Here is a 20,596-nt window from a genome sequence, read left to right on the forward strand (position 1 = left end):
TGGCTCCCAGACACACACATGTGCTTTCCATGCCACTCACACAAGAGTGCCTGAAGGTCAGATTTGGATTTTCTTCTCTTTCTTAAGATATTATTGATTTGAAAGAGAGAGAGAGAGAAAGGGCAGAGGGAGAAGCAAATCGGTGTTGAGCCCGGAGCAGGAAGCAGGCCTAGATCCCAGGATGGATCATGACCTGAGTGGAAGACAGAGATTAACTGACTGAGCCCCCACATGTCCTTCTCTTTTTATCTGTAAACATGTGCTTTCCTTGGGAATCCACTGAAAAAATACTTTGAGATATTGCTAATGCTTTGGATTGGTTTTCTTCTTATATTACCAATGGTAGGGAGCTCAGATTCAAAATTAACTTTATTTTCTGCCAAAGACCATGGTTTGCTCTTACAGTATTTCCCATAGTTCTTAGTCCTTGTCCTAACTTGTGTAGCCTGTCTTAGGGCTTGAACACTATTGTAGAGACAAGGTCATGTATCTTAGTGGTTATCGGTCGTACATCTAAAGCGTCATCCAGATGATCCATTTGTGGGCAGACACGCAAAATAAAGTTCTCAGTATATAATCGTGGCTGTGGTCCAAGGATAGCTCTTGCTGGAAACACCCAGAGGTCCTATCTGCTAGTAAGAAAATCAGAGTGTTTCCTCAGCTCCCCTCTGTCCACATCCCGGAACCTGTGTTATTCCCAGGATTACAAAAATGCCTTGTATCATCCTTAATTCTCAATTGCCCAAATGAGGAAGGCCCAGTCCCCAGGCCTTTTGGCTTTAGGGGCAGCACAGTGCTTGGGATACGTAGGGGTCATGGAGCTTCAAGAGGGGCATGTTGGGGAGGCACAAGGGAAGAGGGGGTCTCAGACTGGGGCATGTACCCCCCCGGGCCAGAGGGTCCTCTGGAAGCTGGAGCAGGGCAGGCTCCGGAGGGCCGGGTCACTGGGGCTCAGATCACCAAGGGTGCCATGGATCACAGCGCCATTGCTTTAAAGTGTCCATGGAGAAGGACAGGGCTCCTTTTGTACCTATCTCGTCTGTTGCCTGGGTTAGGCACAGACATTCCTGCCTTTGGCGCTGGCCTAAACCTGGGGACTCCTGTGCCATAGTTTGTGTTGGGGGGTGGTGAGAGGGGACTGGAGTCAGCAGTCTAGGCTTTTCCTCATCATCAGGTGTTCTGACCCATCAGGCCACACTGTGTCTTTCCTGAATCCTCTCTTTCTTTGGCTTCCAGGACACCACACCCTCCTGCTTTCCCTTCTGCTCCACTGCCTGTCTCTGTCCACCTCACCCCTAAGGACAGGTGGCAGCCAGAGTCTGTCTCCTTCTCCATCCGGGCCTCTACCCTACATGCCTCTGATGACCCCAATATGAGTTTTCAGCCCCGACATTTCCGGTTGTCTTAGCTCAGACTGCTAAAACAAAATATCTCAGGGCGGGGGGGTGGAGTGGGGCGCTGTCTGAACAGCATGGATTTATTTCTCACAGCTCTGGAGCCCCACTGCCAGGCTCAGGGTGTCAGTATGATCGCTTCTCAGTAAAGGCCATCTCCCTTCCTTGCAATGGTTGCCTTCTTGTGACCTCACAATGGCCTATCCTTTGGGATGGTGCAGTCAGAGAGAGAGGATAAGAAAAAAATAAAAAAAAAACAACCCTATTACAGGGCACCTGGGTGGCTCAGTGGGTTAAAGCCTCTGCCTTTGGCTCAGGTCATGATCCCAGAATCCTGGGATCGAGCCCCACATCGGTCTCTCTGCTCAGAAGGGAGCCTGCCCCCCCACACCCCGCCTGCTCTCTGCCTACTCATGATCTCTGTCAAACAAATAATCTTAAAAAAAAAACCCGTATTACATGTTGCCTTCAAGAGATCACTTTAAGTATAAAGGCATACACAAACTGAAAAGGAAATGAATGAAAGAAAATATGGCATGGAGACAGTAAGCATAAGAAGGCAAGTGTGGCTATTTTATTTCATTTTCCAGGTTTATTCAGATACAATCAACATCTGGCATTCAAACATCAGGTGAAACAGATTTCCAAACAGAGATGATTACTGAGATCAACAGAAACATCTCATCACGAGACAAGGACCAATTCACATGGATGTAACACAAATGTGTATCCATCTAATAGAGCCTGAAAAGACATGAAGCAAAGATGGACGGAAAGAAAGGGTCAAAGACACAGTTTCCCAGTCAGCACAGGAGAGAGTAACAGCCTCTCTCACCGACTGATAGAAAAACTAGAGAAAACCCAGGGAAGACACACAAGATGAAACACTCGGGTACCAACTCTCTTGATCTAGTTGATGTCTGTAGGACAACCCACCCAGTGACGGGAGACACACCTTGTTTTTAAGGGCACCAGGACCATACAGCAAGGTAGACCACTCTACTGTATGGGATCTCAAGCAAGTCTCAGTCCATGCAAAGGCTCAAAATCAGATGGAATGTATTCTCTGACCATGACAGTCTTAAGTTAGAAACCAGCATAACTGTAAGATTGCGCACAAGCTCCAAATACTGGGAAATTAAACAACCCATTTGAACTGATGGTTCAAAACCCAATCAGGGGCAAGTAGAAATAGTTTAAACTGAATGATAACTAAACTAGGCAAGCATGCAGGAGGCAGTTAAGCAGTGTTTGGTGGGACATTTACAGCATTAAATGATTCTAGAGAAATGAAAAAGATCTAAAGAAAAGGACTTGGGGTTTCATCCTAAGAAAGTAGGAAAAGCAAATGAAGAACCCTAGACTCAGACTTCCCTGGGCTCTCAGGCAGGTCACAACACTGTGTTTTTTTGCCAGGGAAGGGGATGCCAGCTAAGGCGGGGCCTTTCCAGGCTGTTGCGAGCCTGGGGAACCTTAATTCCATGAACACTCCTGCTTAGAAGCCTACAGGAGCAGGGAGAGGGAGGGGGACCGCAGAAGTCCACCCCATTCCATGCTCCAGGGTCGTGACCCATGACCTGGACACTCCTTCTGGCCCGAGACCCCCATGACAGTTAGCCAGACCCCATCGCCTGGGGCTGCCAGTCTGAGGTGCCCAGGTAGGTGGCAACATGAGGCCCAGGCCAGACCTCCTCCTCCTCCTCCTGGCCTTGGACATGGGCCTAGATCACAGCCCCCTCCGGCGGCCCACCGCTCCTCCCGCGGCCCTGGCTACCATCCCCATCTCCCGTGCGACCGCCACACCAGAGTCCGGACTCCGCCGCCAGGATCCCGCCTCGGCCCGCCGCCCCCCGCCAGCCGCCCGGACTCGCGGCCCAGCCCTCGGAGACGCGGCCGCGCTGCGCGCTTGGAGGGCCGCCCCCGGCCTCGGGGAGCCGGCCGGCAGCGCCCGCGTCCACCTGCGGCCCCGCGCGGCCCCTGGCGGCGGCGTGATCCTGGCCGGTGGCGGCCGCCTCTGCCTGCCCCGCGGCCCCGCGCGCCCGCTCTGTGTCCTGCTGCGCGTCCTGCTGCGCGCGCGCCTGGCCGCCGCGCCCGCGCTCGTGCACCTGCGTCTGTCTGCGCGCCGCGGCCGGCTGTCCCTGCTGTGGCGCACCGCGCTGCCCCGCGCGCTCGGGCGCCCGGAGTGGACCTTCTGGCTCGTGCCGCTGCGGCCCGCCGGCCCTCGGCGCCCCCGCCGCTCCACCTCCGACCTGCCGGCCGCAGGGCCTCGCCCCTCCGCCGGCTTCGTGGCCCAAACGCAGTGTCCCACGGATGGGCCCACGCCTGTTGTCCTGGAAGCTCTCACCTCGGATGGGCCTCAAGCCATACAGTCTTCCGTGTCCTGCCAGGTATCCCCAGAAGTGCCCTGTGAGATCACCATGGTGAAGATCAATAGGAACAAGGATGGCGAACCCTTGGTGCTGACCAGGAAGATGGAGGCCACCCTCAATGCCACCTACAAGTACAACTGTCCGAAGTCCACGTTAATTGTTTCCTACTGGCAGCTCTATTCCGTGCCCTCTGTAAAGGATCTGCCTCTGTGGTACAGACCATTGGATATACCAATCATGAAATCAGGGAGGGTGCCTACATTTCTACATATCCCGCCAAAATCTTTACCTTGGGGGGTGTATGTGATGAGATTCGTAGTTGATATCTACGTGAATCCAAATAGGCCTCAGGCCTCAGCCTCAGATTTCATGTATGTCAGCATCGTCAGAAGTGACCTAGAAGCAGTTATTGCTGGGGGTCCCAACATAACAATCAAATTCACAGATCAGCTGATTCTGGATGGAACAGGGTCGTCTGATCCAGATTCGGACAGTCCTTCGCGGGGACTCCGTTTTTCTTGGTACTGTACCACGGATCCAAAAAACTACCAGGGACATAAAATCACAGTGATGAGCAACAGCGTCTGCACCCCAAAGCAGACTAATCTGAACTGGAAGGAGGCCTCTGGCCCTGTCCTCACACTTCAGCCAGGAACACTGAAAGGTGGAGGTGTGTATTTCTTCAGAATGGTGATCCGCAAGGGTGATAGGAAAGCCCATGTTGATAGAAAGGTCCACGTGCTCAAAGGACCAGCCCCCGCAGCATACATCTCGTGTATTGAAAATTGTGATGCCGTTTTGGGTATTTCAGCCAGATTTTCTTTGTTTCTCAATTGCACAACTGGTTCAACAAGCCAGGATGAGTATAAATGGTCGATTCTGTCATCTCTAGGGGGTGAGGTAAACTTTGATTGGGCGAAACACACCACAACAGGGAGGAATGGGGCTCATTTGTCTATAAAAGCTTTTGCTTTGAAGGATTTTCCTGAAGCTAAGTTTTGGGCTTCTGTGCATCTAGCAACTTGGAGTGGGCATAATGTGGACTTGAAGCACCCGTTTGTTATCAACCATGTCCCTGAAACCGGAGAGTGCAGCATTAATCCAGCCACAGGAGTTGCCTTTGTTACCAGGTTTGTCATCCGGTGCTCTAATTTTAAGGATAAGAACATCCCACTTACATACAAAATGGTAGTCTCTGATTTGTATGGTTTTGGTCAGATCAGTTCTGTAAAAGAGAACACCTTGGGGGCCATCCTGTATTTGGGGAATGAGCCCACATCGCCCCCTTCCTTTCTCCCTGTGGGTGTGTTGGCTAATCATTATGCCATGAAGATATCTGTTCAGGTGTATGACTCTCTAGGAGCTTTTTCTCAGGCAACTTTGTATGCGACCGTACATGCCCCTACGGATAAAATCTCAGCGAAGGGCGTGCTCGATCGCTTATTCAATTTCACCATGGGATCAAATTCATCGCTTTCTACTTTGCTTGACAGCCAGGAATTTCTACCTGCAGGCTATTTAATATATATAGCAGCTTCTGTTTTGAATAACATGAAACCTGAATTAAGTTTGGAAGCTGACAAAGCCAGACTCCGGGAATACCTTGTCAACCAGACTTTCATTCTTCCCAATAGCACTTTGGTGGAAATTAGCCAGGTAGTCATGAGTGTTACTGAGTTAACCCAGACGACCGCCGGATTCACTCGAATGGCTCAGAAACTGGCCACAGTGAGGATTTGGTTAGCAAATCGAGCCCTACAGCAGTCTCGACAGAAGGATTCACACGTTCGCTCTGAACAAATAGAAACTGTGAGCACTGGGATATTAACAACTTTGTCTAATATCTTGAAACTGACTGTTAGCTATGAAGTAGTTGATGAGCCTTTCTACGTGTTGGAATCACTAGCAGACACAGTACTGGAGGGTAAAGTACCAGGGAACGAGACCACCGCAATGACGGCCTCCAGCCTTAACGTGTATGTCAGGAAAACTGAAAGGTGGGATGTTACCGATATCTTTGAGAATGAGAAAAACAGTCAACGCTATTTTCGTCCAATGCTAAATGTGAGCAATATTCCTAGTTTACCTGAAAACGCCCCGATTTCCACCATGTTTTGTGAGTTTGCAGATGATCCCTTTCCTTGGATGAATGATCAGGAAAGCTGTTCGGCAGAGGTGGTTGGATTCAGGATGACAGGAACCACACCTGACGGCGACGTGGTCGAGATCATGCCTGATGTAGCAGAAGTGTACATCGCCAGAAAAAACTTGAGCTTTGCATCTTTTAACCTCACAGTGGGACCGGAGAGTGAGACCGAGGGAGCTGATGAGTCCTTGAAAAGGACAACAGGGAAGTTTAGGGTTGAGGTGGACAGCAGTGTAGTGAAGGAGTTGCTGGTCCACATTGTGACCGAAGTGACCGTGTTGTTCACGGTGTTGGTGTACGCCGGCAGTGAAATTTCCCCCACTGCTCTGGTCGCCACCTTCCTTGTGCCCCATGACATTCCTCCCATGACCAACCAGAGTGACCTGTTTGACTCAGCCTGTGCCGTTAGGGAGGCCCGCGTGGTTTGCCTTCCAGCGTCCCTGCTGCAAGTCATAGCTCAGCGAGGCGGTTCGTCTGAGTGCACGTTGGTCATAGCTCTGCAGGCACCTCGTTTTGTCATGGCAGCCAATGATAAGCTCGTGAGAATCGCTCTTTTCAGCGCTCACTGCCTAGACATGTATGGGATCCAGAGCGACTGGAGAGAAGATACCTGTGTTCTCGGAGAGAGGACCACGTGGCGAAGAGTGCACTGCATCTGCCAAAGCACAAGGAGGGTCCGGCGGCAGCTGGATCTAATAAAACAAGCCAGCCGGCACCTGCAAACCCACTTTTTGACGACTAACGTGATTGTGGTCCCTAATCCTGTAGATCTTCGGTTGGAGGTCATCACCAGTGTTACCCGCAACTATGTGACGCTCTTCACTGTACTTTTCATTATGCTGATGTACATAATCCTAGCTTTCTGGTCTTTGCTGCAAGATGAAACAGATCAGTATCTTCGGCTACACGTGATAATTCTACTTGATAATGATCCTTATGATAAGGTGTGTTACCTCGTGACTGTTTTTACAGGAAGCCGTTATCGGGCAGGGACCAGGGCCGATGTCTTCATGCAACTTATGGGAACGGAAGGTGCCAGCGATGTGCATTGTCTGAGCCATCCGCATTTTACAACCCTCTACCGGGGAGGCATCAACACTTTTCTCCTAACCACGAAAAGGGACTTGGGGGACATCCATTCCATTCGTGTGTGGCACAACAATGAGGGCAAATCCCCCAGCTGGTATCTAAGCAGAGTCAAGGTAGAAAATCTGTTCAGCCGACACATCTGGCTGTTTTTATGCCGGGAATGGCTTTGTATTGACACCTCTTTGGACAGAACATTTCTTGTTACCGACCCAGACCAGCCTATCAACAGAAAGGACTATTTCCTGATAGAATCAGCTTACAGGATGGGGAGAGATCACCTGTGGTTCTCCATTTTCTCCACTATCATTGATACCCCATTCAATCGGCTGCAGAGACTGTCCTGCTGTTTGGCAATGCTGATGGCCTCCCTTCTGTGTAATATTATGTTCTTTAATCTCAACAGAACAGAAGGAATGGCGTCAGGAGAGGGGAGCTATGTCAGGTCAATGATGATAGGGCTGGAAAGTGTGCTAATTGCACTCCCTCTGCAAATGTTGATCATTTTTCTCTTCACCTACTCCCAGAGGGAACCTCGTGTGACTCTAGAAACGGTGTCTCCCCGGAGTGATTCCTTGGAGCAAGAACATGCACACTGGCAGGAATTTCTGAAAAAGTGGCACGTTGAGGAAAGTGCGCATGTACCGACCAAGAAGGCTTCGGAGCCTCCAACTGGGAAGAGATCTAGAGCTCCGAAGGCTGCCAAGGCGCTCACTACGATAGGGCGCCGGCAAAAGAAAGGACAGCGCACGGTCACACGCACGCAGGGACAAAATAAAAATGCCAGTAACGCAAACACAAATAACAATCAGGTTGTTGCTTCTACAGAGCCTTCTCCCCAAGCAGGTCCTGTCGAACCCAAGGAGAAGAGCAGGGTCGTTCTGCCTCCGTGTTGCCTTTATGTAGCGTGGTGCTTGGTGTTCGTCACATCCAGTATATCTTCGTTCTTCATCATATTTTATGGACTGAGCTATAGCTATGAAAAGTCAATGGACTGGCTCTTTGCATCGTTTTGTTCATTCTGTCTGTCTGTTTTGCTGGTGCAGCCATGCAAAATTATACTCTTGTCAGGCTTCAGAGCTGGTAGGCGCAAGTATTGTAAAAACCTTTCATGGACAAGCAAGTACCGCTATATTGAGATCGAGCTTCACGGCACGATGAACCGAGAAGAAAGGAAAAGGCGACACCAGATGATCATGGAGCTCCGAAGATCGAGGATGTACCAGCCCCTCACCGAAGACGAAATCCTAATATTCAAGAGGAAGAAGGCAATTAAGAGAAGGGCTTTCCTGTTCCTGTGTTACGTTCTGACTCACTTCATCTTTCTAGCCCTCCTGTTGAGCCTCGTCGCCCTCCTGCGTCACACGGACAGCTTTTACTATAACCAGTTTGTTCGCGATCGGTTCTCTGTGGATCTCGGCTCGGTGACCAAGCTGGAGGACATCTACAGGTGGCTGAACAGCGTGCTGGTGCCCCTGGTCCACAATGACCCGAATCCAGCCATTCTGCCCGACAGCTCCTCTAAAGTCCTGGGGCTTCCACTGCTGAGGCAGGTGAGGGCAAGACCTGGCGATAAACTCTGCCTGCCTGCCAACTTTGCCCAGACCAGCATGGGAAGAGAAATCCATTGTCATCCCAGCTATGGCACTGACCCGGAAGACACCAGAAGCTACTCTGGCCTTTGGAACAAAGTTCTCAAGAGGCCTGAGGATAAGAATACCGATGGGTTTACTTACAAGCCTCCAGAGAAGATCTGGGGGTACGTCTCCCACGGACTCTTACACACCTACGGGTCGGGAGGCTATGCGTTCTATTTTTTCCCAGAGCAGCAGCCTTTTAATTCCACCGTGAGGCTCAGGGAACTCCAGAGCAGCGAGTGGCTTGATGAGCAGACGTGGGCCGTGATTCTGGAGCTGACCACCTTCAACCCAGACGTCAGTCTGTTCTGTAGCATTTCTGTCGTTTTCGAGGCGTCTCAGTTAGGAGTTGTGAACACGAGCCTATCCGTGCACTCCTTCTCGCTTGCTGATTTCGACAGGGAGACTTCCGCCGAAATCTACTTGTATGTGGCCATTCTCATTTTCTTTTTAGCCTATGTGGTCGATGAGGGTTATATCATCATGCAAGAAAGGGCCTCGTACGTGAGAAGTGTGTATAATCTGCTCAACTTTGCTCTGAAATGCATATTTACTGTGCTGATTGTGCTCTTCTTTAGGAAGCACTTCTTGGCCACTGGCATAATTCGCTTTTACTTGTCGCACCCTGAGGATTTCATTCCGTTTCATGCGGTTTCTCAAGTAGATCACGCCATGAGGATCATTTTGGGTTTCCTGTTATTTCTGACCATTTTGAAGACCCTCAGGTATTCCAGAATCTTCTATGACGTGCGCCTGGCTCAGAGGGCCATTCAAGCGGCCCTTCCCGGCATCTGCCACATGGCCCTGGTGGTGTCCGTGTACTTTTTTGTGTACATGGCATTTGGCTACCTGGCGTTTGGTCAACACGAGTGGAACTACAGTAACCTGATTCATGCTACGCAGACGATATTCTCCTATTGCGTTTCAGCCTTTCAGAGCACCGAGTTCTCCAACAACAGGGTTCTGGGGGTCCTGTTCCTCTCATCCTTCATGCTGGTGATGATCTGCATATTGATCAACTTGTTTCAGGCCGTGATTTTGTCTGCCTATGAGGAAATGAAGCAGCCCGTGTATGAAGAACCATCAGACGAAGCGGAAGCAATGACCTATCTGTGTCGCAAGCTAAGAGCAATGTTTAGGTTTCTGACCTTCCAACCCAGGGACGAAGATGAACCAGAGTTCTTTGTCAACATGCTGTATGGGCAGCCAGAGAAGAACAGCCGGCGGTATCTGGGGCTGAAGACCAGAAACATCAAGGGGAAGAAAATGGTTTATCTTGTTGTGTGATGAGTGACAGGGTCAAGACCCACAGGGAAGACCCCCACCCCTGCCCCGGTGCTGGTTCTCCCGATGTAAGGAATGTTCAATGGCTCATCAGTGCTCTCCTCTCGTGTCCTGCCCAATGCACACCCCTACATTCAGAAGTGTCTCCCTCCACCTTTGGCCTCTACTCCTGAGTGCTGGGTTGTAGGGTAGGTCTCCAGCGTGGGAGCCAGGGCCGATGTCCCTCTAGAGGGGAACTCGGTGTCCTTGGAGCCCACAGCAGTTTAGAGTAGTAGAGACCCCGAGTTGGAGGAGAGAGAGCTATAGGGTCCCCACCCTACCCCTCTAGTGTAGAGCATTCTCTTGCTGCGACTGTGTCCCCGGGGCTGGGAGCCAAGAGTCTGTGGCTCTTATAGTCCCTCTGGGGGTTCCCTTTGCAGACCAGGCCTGGGAAACCCCACCCAACTCCCCATCCTCCCCATCACACTGCCCCCCCCCACCCCGGACCTTTTAGCTTGGCCAGATCTAGAGGGACCTGGTGCCAAGATCAGGATCTGTTTTCCAGCTTTTGAATTTAGGGATTGGACCTGAAGCTCAGGAGTCTGAGCTTGCCATCTACTCCTGAGGGCTACTGCCAGTAAAAGCTGTGAAATGTAATAATATTTTCTGGCCATTAGACATGAATTTTGTTCAAGAACAAAAGGGTGTGTGTGTGTGTGTGTGTGTGTGTGTGTGTTTGTGTGTTTGTGTCTGTCTGTCTGGGGCCGTGGGCTCACACCGAGAGATAGGAAGTGTTCTCTATATTGACTGTAAGAATTTGTCCATCTAGGTCTTGGGCTTTGGGTAATTTACAGCGGGGTGGATTACTGCAGAATAATAAAGAAAATGTGGTTTATTGTTTAAGAGCAATATGGCTCGCAACTCTTACAGTTCTGCTCAGAAGCATGTTCATCGATGTAGATGCCACTTTAAGCTTTATCGGAATTAAATGTGAGAATGCTCCTGTGGGACTTGCCGCGATTTCTGTGTGAGGGGTGTATGTACAGGTGGATATTGCCTTTCCCATGGAGAGCCAGTGAAGGGGGACAACCCAAGCAGCTGGGAGACAACTTTGTCCCAAGGCTTTGTTATTCACTGGGCGCCACTGTGGTCCTGAGCTGTGCTGGAATGGCTCCCAGACACACACATGTGCTTTCCATGCCACTCACACAAGAGTGCCTGAAGGTCAGATTTGGATTTTCTTCTCTTTCTTAAGATATTATTGATTTGAAAGAGAGAGAGAGAGAAAGGGCAGAGGGAGAAGCAAATCGGTGTTGAGCCCGGAGCAGGAAGCAGGCCTAGATCCCAGGATGGATCATGACCTGAGTGGAAGACAGAGATTAACTGACTGAGCCCCCACATGTCCTTCTCTTTTTATCTGTAAACATGTGCTTTCCTTGGGAATCCACTGAAAAAATACTTTGAGATATTGCTAATGCTTTGGATTGGTTTTCTTCTTATATTACCAATGGCAGAGAGCACAAATTCAAAATTAACTTTATTTTCTGCAAAAGAACTCGATTTGCTCTTTTAGTATTTCCTTTTTCATATATTTTTTTAAATAAACATATAATGTATTATTGGCCCCAGGGTTACAGGTCTGTGAATTGCCAGGTTTACACACTTCATAGCACTCACCATAGCACATACCCTCCCTATTGTCCATAACCCCACCACAGTCTCCTGACCCCCTTTCCCCCAGCAACCCTCAGTTTGTTTTGTGAGATTAAGAGTCTCTCATGGTTTGTTTCCCACTTGATATCATCTTGTTTCCTTTATTTATTTCCTACCTCCCAACCCTCCTGCACATTGCATCTCCACTTTCTCCTATCAGGGAGGTCATATGATAGTATTTTTCTCTGATTGACTTATTATGCTAAGCATAACACGCTCTAGTTACATCACGAATGGCAAGATTTCATTTTTGATGGCTGCATAGTATTCCATTGTATATATACCACATCTTCTTTATCCATTCATCTGTTGATGGACATATAAGTTCTTTCCATAGTTTGGCTATTGTGGACGTTGTTGCTATAAACATTCAGTAGCATGTGCCCCTTCGGAGCACTACATTTGTATCTTTAGGGTAAATACCCAGTAGTGCAATTGCTGGGTCATAGTGTAGCTCTATTTTCCAACTTTTTGAGGAACCTCCATGCTGTTTTCCAGAGTCGTTGTACCAGCTTGCATTCCTACTAACAGTGCAGCATGGTTCCCCTTTCTCCGCATCCTCGTCAGCATCCGTCATTTCCTGACTTGTTGATTTTAGCCATTCTGACTGGTGTGAGGTGATATCTCATTGTTGTTTTGATTTGTATTTCCCTGATGCTGAGTGATATGGAGCACTTTTTCATGTGTCTGTTGGTCATCTGGATGTCTTTGCAGAAATGTCTGTTCATGTCCTGTGCCCATTTCTTGATTGATTATTTGTTCTTTGGGTGTTGAGTTTGCTAAGCTCTTTATAGATTTTGGATACTAGCCCTTTATCTGATATGTCATTGGAAAATATCTTCTCCCATTCTGTCGGTTGTCTTTTGGTTTTGTTAACTGTTTCCTTTGCTGAGCAAAAGCTTTTGATTTTGAGGAAACCCCAATAGTCCATGTTTGCCCTTGCTTCCCTTGCCTTTGGCAATGTTCCTAGGAAGAAGTTGCTGTGGCTGAGGTCGAAGAGGTTGCTGCCTGTGTTCTCCTCAATGATTTTGATGGATTCCTTTCTCACATTGAGGTCCTTCATCCATTTTGAGTCTATTTTCATGTGTGGTGTAAGGAAATGGTCCAGTTTCAATTTTCTGCACGTGGCTGTCCAATTTTCCCAACATGATTTGTTGAAGAGGCTCTCTTTTTCCCATTGGACATTCATTCCTGCTTTGTCAAAGATTAGTTGACCATAGAGTTGAGGGTCTATCTCTGGGCTCTCTATTCTGTTTCATTCATCTATGTGTCTGTTTTTGTGCCAGTACCATGCTGTCTTGATGATGACAGCTTTGTAATAGAGCTTGAAGTCTGGAATTGTGATGCCACCAACTTTGGATTTCTTTTTTAATATTCCTTTGGCTATCCGAGGTCTTTTCTGGCTCCATATAAATTTTAGGATGGTTTGTTCCATTTCTTTGAAAAAAAAAAAGGATGGGATTTTGATAGGAATCGCATTAAATGTGTAGATTGCTTTGGGTAGCATAGACATTTTCACAATATTTTTTCTTCCAATCCAGGAACATGGAACATTTTTCCATTTCTTTGTGTCTTCCTCACTTTCTTTCATGAGTACTTTATAGTTTTCTGAGTATAGATTCTTTGCCTCTTTGGTTAGGTTTATCCGTATGTATCTTATGGTTTTGGGTGTGAATTGTAAGTGGGATTGACCCCTTAATTTCTCTTTCTTCTGTCTTGTTGTTGGTGTAAAGAAATGCAACTGATTTTGTGCATTGATTTTATATCCTGACACTTTACTGAATTCCTATACAAGTTCTAGCAGTTTTGGAGTGGAGCCTTTTGGGTTTTCCACATGTAGTGTCATATCATCTGCAAAGAGTGATAGTTTGACTTCATCTTCGACGATTTGGATGCCTTTAGTTTCCTTTTGTTGTCTGATTGCTGAGGCTAGGACTTCTAGTACTATGTTGAATAGCAGTGGTGATAATGGACATCCCTGCCATGTTCCTGATCTTAGCAGAAAAGCTTTCAGTTTTTCTCCATTGAGAATATATCTGTGGTGGGTTTTATAGAAATGGCTTTGAGAATATTGAGGTATGTGCCCTCTATCCCTATACTTCAAAGAGTTTTGATCAGGAAGGGATGCTGTACTTTGTCAAATGCTTTTTCAGCATCTATTGAGAGTATCATATGGATCTTGTTCTTTCTTTTATTAATGTATTGTATCACACTGATTGATTTGCAGATATTGAACCAACCTTGCAGCCCTGGAATAAATCCCACTTGGTCGTAGTGAATAATCCTTTTAATGTACTGTTGGATCCTCTTGGCTAGTATTTTGGTGAGAATTTTTGCATCTGTGTTCATCAAGTATATTGGTCTGTAATTCTCTTTTTTGATGGGATCCTTGTCTGGTTTTGGGATCAAGGTAATGCTGTCCTCATAAAATGAGTTTGGAAGTTTTCCTTCCATTTCTATTTTTTTGGAACAATTTCAGGAGAATAGGAATGAATTCTTCTTTAAATGTTTGGTAGAATTCCCCTGGCAAGCCATCTAGCCCTGGGCTTTTGTTTGTTTGGAGATTTGTGATGACTGTTTCAATCTCCTTACTGGTTATGGATTTGTTCAGGTTTTCTATTTCTTCCTGGTTCAGTTGTGGTCATTTATATGTCTCCTTGAATGCATCCATTTCTTCCAGATTGTCAAATTTGTTAGCATAGATTTGCTCATAGTATGTTCTTATAATTGTTTGTATTTCTTTGGTGTTGGTTGTGATCTTTCCTCTTTCATTCATGATTTTATTTATTTGGGTTCTTTCTCTTTTCTTTTTGATAAGTCTGGCCAGGGGTTTATCAATCTTATTAATTCTTTCAAAGAATGAGCTCCTAGTTTCGTTGATTTGTTCTATTTTTTTTTTTTTGGATTCTATTTCATTGATTTCTGCTCTGATCTTTATTATTTCTCTTCTCCTGCTGGGTTTAGGCTTTCTTTGTTGTTCTTTCTCCATCTCCTTTACGTATAGGGTTAGGTTGTGTATTTGGGACCTTTCTTGTTTCTTGAGAAATGCTTGTATCGCTATATATTTTCCTCTCAGGACTGCCTTTGCTTTGTCCCACAGATTTTGAACCGTTGTGTTTTCATTATCATTTGTTTCCATGAATTTTTTCAATTCTTCTTTAATTTCCTGGTTGACCCATTCATTCTTTAGAAGGATGCTGTTTAGTCTCCATGTGATTGGGTTCTTTCCAAATTTCTTCTTGTGATTGAATTGTAGCTTCAGAGCATTGTGGTCTGAAAATATGCAGGGAATGATCCCAATCTTTGATACCAGTCGAGACCTAATTTATGACCCAGGATGTGATCTATTCTGGAGAATGTTCCATATGCACTAGAGAAGAATGTGTATTCTATTGCTTTGGGATGGAATGTTCTGAATAGATCTGTGATGTCCATCTGGTCCAGTGTGTCATTTAAGGTCTTTATTTCCTTGTTGATCTTTTGTTAGAATGATCTGTCCATTTCAGTGAGGGGAGTGTTAAAGTCCCCTACTATTTTTGTATTATTGTCGATGTGTTTCTTCAATTTTATTATTAATTGGTTTATATATTTGGCTGCTCCCATGTTAGGGGCATAGATATTTAAAATTGTTAGATCTTCTTGTTGGACAGACCTTTTGAGTATGATATAGTGTTCTTCCTCATCTCTTATTATAGTCTTTGGCTTAGAATCTAATTGATCTGATATAAGGATTGCCACCCCAGCTTTCTTCAGATGTCCATTAGCATGGTAAATTGTTTTCCACTCCCTCACTTTAAATCTGGAGGTGTCTTTGGGTCTAAAATGAGTTTCTTTTAGGCAACATATTGATGGGTTTTGTTTTTTTATCCATTCTGATACCCTGTGTCTTTTGATTGGGGCATTTAGCCCATTTACATTTAGGGTAACTATTGACAGATATGAATTTAGTGTCATTGTATTGCCTGTATGGTGACTGCTACTATATATTGTCTCTGTTCCTTTCCTGATCTACTACTTTTAGGGTCTCTCTTTGCTTAAAGGATCCCTTTCAATATTTCCTGTAGAGCTGGTTTGGTGTTTGCAAATTCTTTTAGTTTTTGTTTGTCCTGGAAGCTTTTTATCTCTCCTATTTTCAATGATAGCCTAGCTGGATATAGTATTCTTGGCTGCTTGTTTTTCTCACTTAGTTCTCTGAATATATCATGCCAGTTCTTTCTGGCCTGCCTGGTCTCTGTGGATAAGTCCACTGCCAATCTAATATTTTTACCATGGTATGCTACAGGCTACTTTTCCTGGGCTGCTTTCTGGATTTTCCCTTTGTCGCTAAGACTTGTAAATTTTACTATTAGGTGACGGGGTGTGGGCCTATTCTTATTGATTTTGAGGGGGGGTTCTCTGCACCTCCTGGATTTTGATGCTTGTTCCCTTTGCCATAGTAGGGAAATTCTCTACAATAATTCTCTCCAATATACCTTCTGCTTCCCTCTCTCTTTCTTCTTCTTCTGAAATCCCAATCATTCTAATTGTTTCATCTTATGGGGTCACTTATCTCTTGAATTCTCCCCTCGTGATCCAGTATTTGTTTGTCTCTCTTTTACTCAGCTTCTTTATTCTCTGTCATTTGATCTTCTATATCACTAATTCTCTCTTCTGCCTCATTTATCCTAGCAGTAAGAGCCTCCATTTTTTATTGCACCTCATTAATAGCTTTTTTGATTTCAACTTGATTAGATTTTAGTTCTTTTATTCCTCCAGAAAGTGCTTTTATTTCTCTGGAGAGGGTTTCTCTAGTATCGTCTATGCCCTTTTCAAGCCCAGCTACAACCTTGAGAATCATCATTATGAACTCTAGATCTGACATATTATGTATATCCATATTGATTAGGCCCCTAGCATTTGGTACTGCCTCTTGTTCTTTTTTGGGGGGGTGAGTTTTTCCAACTTGTCATTTTGTCCAGATAAGAATATACCAAGGAGCAAATAATATGCTAAAAGGGTGGCAAAGACCCCAGGAAAATGTGCTTTAACCAAATCAGAAGAAACCCTAAATTGTGGGGGGGGGGGAAGGGGAATATAAACAAGTTCAGAAAAAATTTTTTTTAAAAAAGAAAACAAAGAAAAAATATAAAAAAGGAAAAAAAATATATAGAGACTGGTGACTAGAACAGGGTCACCCACTTAATTTTGGGAGTATTTTGGTCTCTTAGAAGAAACTACTTCCCCGAATTTTAAAGAATGAAAAATATATATAAGGGTAAACACAATGAAGGGATGGAATACACTTATAAAGACAAAAAAATTTTTTGTTAATTTCTAAAATAGGAGTTGATAATGTAAGTTCTTTGGGAGAATAAAGAAAAAGAAAGTGGAGAGATTTTGCTTGGGCTGGAAACCAGAACAAGCCCAGAGCTAGATTTAGGGTATATTTTGATATTTTTGAAGAAGTTGTACCCCAAAATTTTTAGAAGAACGAACCCTATGTGTATACAAAAAATAACGTTAGATACAATGAAGGATAGAATATGACTATAATAATAAAGGTTCAAAAAAATTTTTTATGAAAGGTATTGTTAATATAGACTAGTTAAAAAACGTTAAAAAAGGAAAGGGTAAAAGTTAAAAAAATTAGCAGAAGGAAAAATATAAAATTTTAAAAAATTAATTAATTGCAAGACTAAAGAATCATGGGGAGAAAGCCATGAATTCCATGCCTTGCTTTTTCCTTTTCTGGAATTCCATTGTTCTCCTTGGTAAATGAACTTGGTCTTGGCTGGGTTTCTTGCGGACCTTCTGGGGGAGCGGCCTGTTGTAGTGATTCTCAAGTGTCTTTGCCGGAGGCAGAATTGCACCACCTTTACCAGGGGCCGGGCTAAGTAATCCTTTGGGTTCGCTTTCAGGAGCTTTTGTTCCCTGAATGCTTTCTGTAGAGTTCTGGAGGAGTGGAATGAAAATGGCGGCCTCCCAGTCTCCGGTCCGGTCCGGAGGAGCCGAGAGCTCGGGGCCCCACTCCTCCGTGCGCCCTCGGAGAAAAGCGCTCATCACTCCCGTCTCCCTGGCCTCCCGCCGCGCTCCGAGCTCACCCAGCCTATGATCAAGCTTCTTTGTCTCTGGCACATAGAGACCAAAGGCCCGGGGCTGGGCCTTTTGGAGGTGTCTCCCTGGATCTTGTGGGGATCCCGCTCACAGAGCAGTGGCCTGTGCCACAGATTATGGTTCAAGGTAACCCCAAGTTGAGAGCTCGCTCCTTGGCTCCATCTCTGCAGCAGGCTTTACCGCTCTAATACCTACGAGCCCTGCCACACTCAGACACCCCTGATCCTTCTGTGACCCCGTGGGACCTGAGACCACGCTATCCCCGTGTGGGCGTTACTCCTGTTTAGCCTCTGGAGTGATGTCCCTCACTGGGGCAGACTTTTAAAAGTCCTGATTCTGTGCTCCGTGTTCTGCCGCTTGCCAGGAGCTGGCCCCAGCCCCCATTGTCTATCTTCCCATCGCTTTGGATTCACTTCTCTGCCGGTCCTACCTTTCAGAAAGTTGTCGATTTTCTGTTTCTAGAACTGTTGCTCTTCTTCTCTCCGATCTCCTGTTGATTTGTAGTTGTTCTCAATGGTTTGATAAGCTATCTAGCTGATCTCCTGCACCTGATGTCCTCTACGCCTGCTACTTCTCCTGCCATCTTGACTCCTCCCCCTCTTTCAGCATTTCCCGTAGCTCTCGTAGTCCATCTCCTAACTTGTGTAGCCTGTCTTAGGGCTTGAACAGTATTCTAGAGACAAGGTCGTGTATCTGAGTGGTTATCGGTCATACATAAAAAGCTTCATCCAGATGGTCCATCTGTGGGCAGACAGAAAATAAAGTTCTCAGTATATAATCGTGGCTGTGATCCAAGGAATGCTCTTGCTAGAAACATCCAGAGGTCCTATCTGCTAGTAAGAAAATCAGACTGTTTCCTCAGCTCCCCTCTGTCCACGTCCCGGAACCGGTGTTATTCCCAGGATTACAAAAATGCCTTGTATCTTCCTTAATTCTCAATTGCCCAAAGGAAGAAGGCCCAGCCCCAGGCCTTTTGGCTTCAGGGGCAACACAGTACTTGGCATACGTAGGGGCCAAGTGACCTGGAGAGGGGCACGTTGGGGAGGCATGAGAGAAGAACGGGTCTGAGAATGGGGCATGGGACCCTGCGGGCCAGAGGGTCACCTGGAAGCTGGGGCAGGGCAGGTCCGGAGGGCCGGGTCACTGGGGCTCAGATCACCAAGGGTGCCATGGATCACAGCGCCATTGCTTTAAAGTGTCCATGGGGAAGGACAGGGCTCCTTTTGTACCTATCTCGTCTGTTGCCTGGGGTGCACACAGACCCTGCTGCCTGTGGCGCTGGCCCAGGCCTGGGGACTCCTGTCCCAAAGTGAGTGTTGTGGGGGTGCGGGTGTGGTGAGAGGGGACAGGGAGTCAGCAGGCTAGGAGCATGATCTCTGAGTTCCTCTTCTTCATCTTCAGCTTCTCTGACCCATCAGGCCACACTGTGTCTTTCCTGAATCCCCTCTTTCCTTGGCTTCCAGGACACCACATCCTCCTACTCTCCGTCTTGACCCACTGCCTGTCTCGGTCCGCCTCTCCTCTAAGTACCGGAGACAACCAGAGTCTGTCTCCTTCTCCAGCTGGGCCTCTACCCTACATGCCTCAGATGACCCCAATATGAGTTTTCAGCCCCGACATTTCCTGTTGTCTTAGCTCAGACTGATAAAACAAAATACCTCGTTGTGGGGGGCGGAGTGGGGGTGCTGTCTGAACAGCAAGGATTTATTTCTCACAGCTCTGGAGCCCCACGGCCAAGCTCAGGGTGTCAGCGTGATCGGTTCTCAGTAAGGGCCATCTCCCTTCCTTGCAGATGGCTGCCTTCTTCTGTCCTGACAATGGCCTATCCTTCGGGGTGGTGCACTCAGAGAGAGAGGATAAGAAAAGAAAACCTTATTACATGTTGCCTTCAGAAGACCACTTTACATATAAAGACATACATAAGCTGAAAAAGAAATGAATGAAAAAAAGATATGGCATGGAGACAGTAAGCATAAGAAGGCTAGCGTGGCTATTTTATTTCATTTTCCAGGTTTATTCAGATACAATCAACATATCATCTGGCATTGAACATCAGGTGAAACGGACTTCCAAACAGAGATGATTACTAGAGGTAAACAGAAACATCTCATCACGAGACAAGGACCAATTCACATGGACGTAACACAAATGTGTATCCATCTAATAGAGCCTGAAAAGACATGAAGCAAAGATGGACAGAAAGAAAGGGTCAAAGACACAATTTCCCAGTCAGCACAAGAGAGAGTAACAGCCTCTCTCACCGACTGATAGAAAAATTAGAGAAAACCCAGGGAAGACATAGAAGATGAAACACTCGGGTACCAACTCTCTTGGTCTAGTTTATGTCTGTAGGACAATCTACTCAATGTTGGGAGACACACGTTGTTATTAAGGGCACCAGGACCATACAGCAAGGTAGATCACACTACTGTATGGGCCTCAAGCAAGTCTCAGTCCATGCAAAGTCTCAAAATCAGATGGAATGTATTCTCTGACCACGATAGACTTGTTAGAAACCAGCATAACTTAGATTTCGCACAAGCTCCAAATACTGGGAAAGTTAACAACCCATTTGAACTGATGGTTCAAAACCCAAACAGGGCAAGTAGACATAGTTTAAATTGAATGATAACAAAACTAGGCAAGCATGCAGGAGGCAGTTAAGCAGTGTTTGGTGGGACATTTACAGCATTAAATGCTTCTAGAGAAACGAAGATCTAAAGACAAAGATTTGGGGTTTCATCCTAAGAAAGTAGGGAAAGCAAATCAAGAAACCCAGAGTCAGACGCGAGTTCACATCCCTGTGGTTTTGGCCAGGGAGAGGTAAGGGGTATTTGCAGGCTTTTGGGAGCCTTGTGCTGCCTTAATTAGATGAGCAGTCATGAGGCCAGGCAG

At 46.4% G+C, this 20,596-nt stretch overlaps 1 protein-coding gene across 1 annotated transcript; it reads left to right on the forward strand.

Moving 5' to 3' along the window:
- The first annotated feature begins 3,064 nt into the window (after positions 1-3,064).
- Positions 3,065-9,919, forward strand: LOC122892313 (polycystic kidney disease and receptor for egg jelly-related protein-like). The gene has a single exon (XM_044228611.1). The coding sequence runs from the start codon at positions 3,065-3,067 to the stop codon at positions 9,917-9,919; it is 6,855 nt and encodes a 2,284-aa protein (XP_044084546.1).
- The last annotated feature ends 10,677 nt before the right edge of the window (positions 9,920-20,596 follow it).

This window comes from Neovison vison, chromosome 12, assembly GCF_020171115.1.
Source record: "Neovison vison isolate M4711 chromosome 12, ASM_NN_V1, whole genome shotgun sequence".
In the NCBI taxonomy this organism is placed as follows: domain Eukaryota; kingdom Metazoa; phylum Chordata; class Mammalia; order Carnivora; family Mustelidae; genus Neogale; species Neogale vison.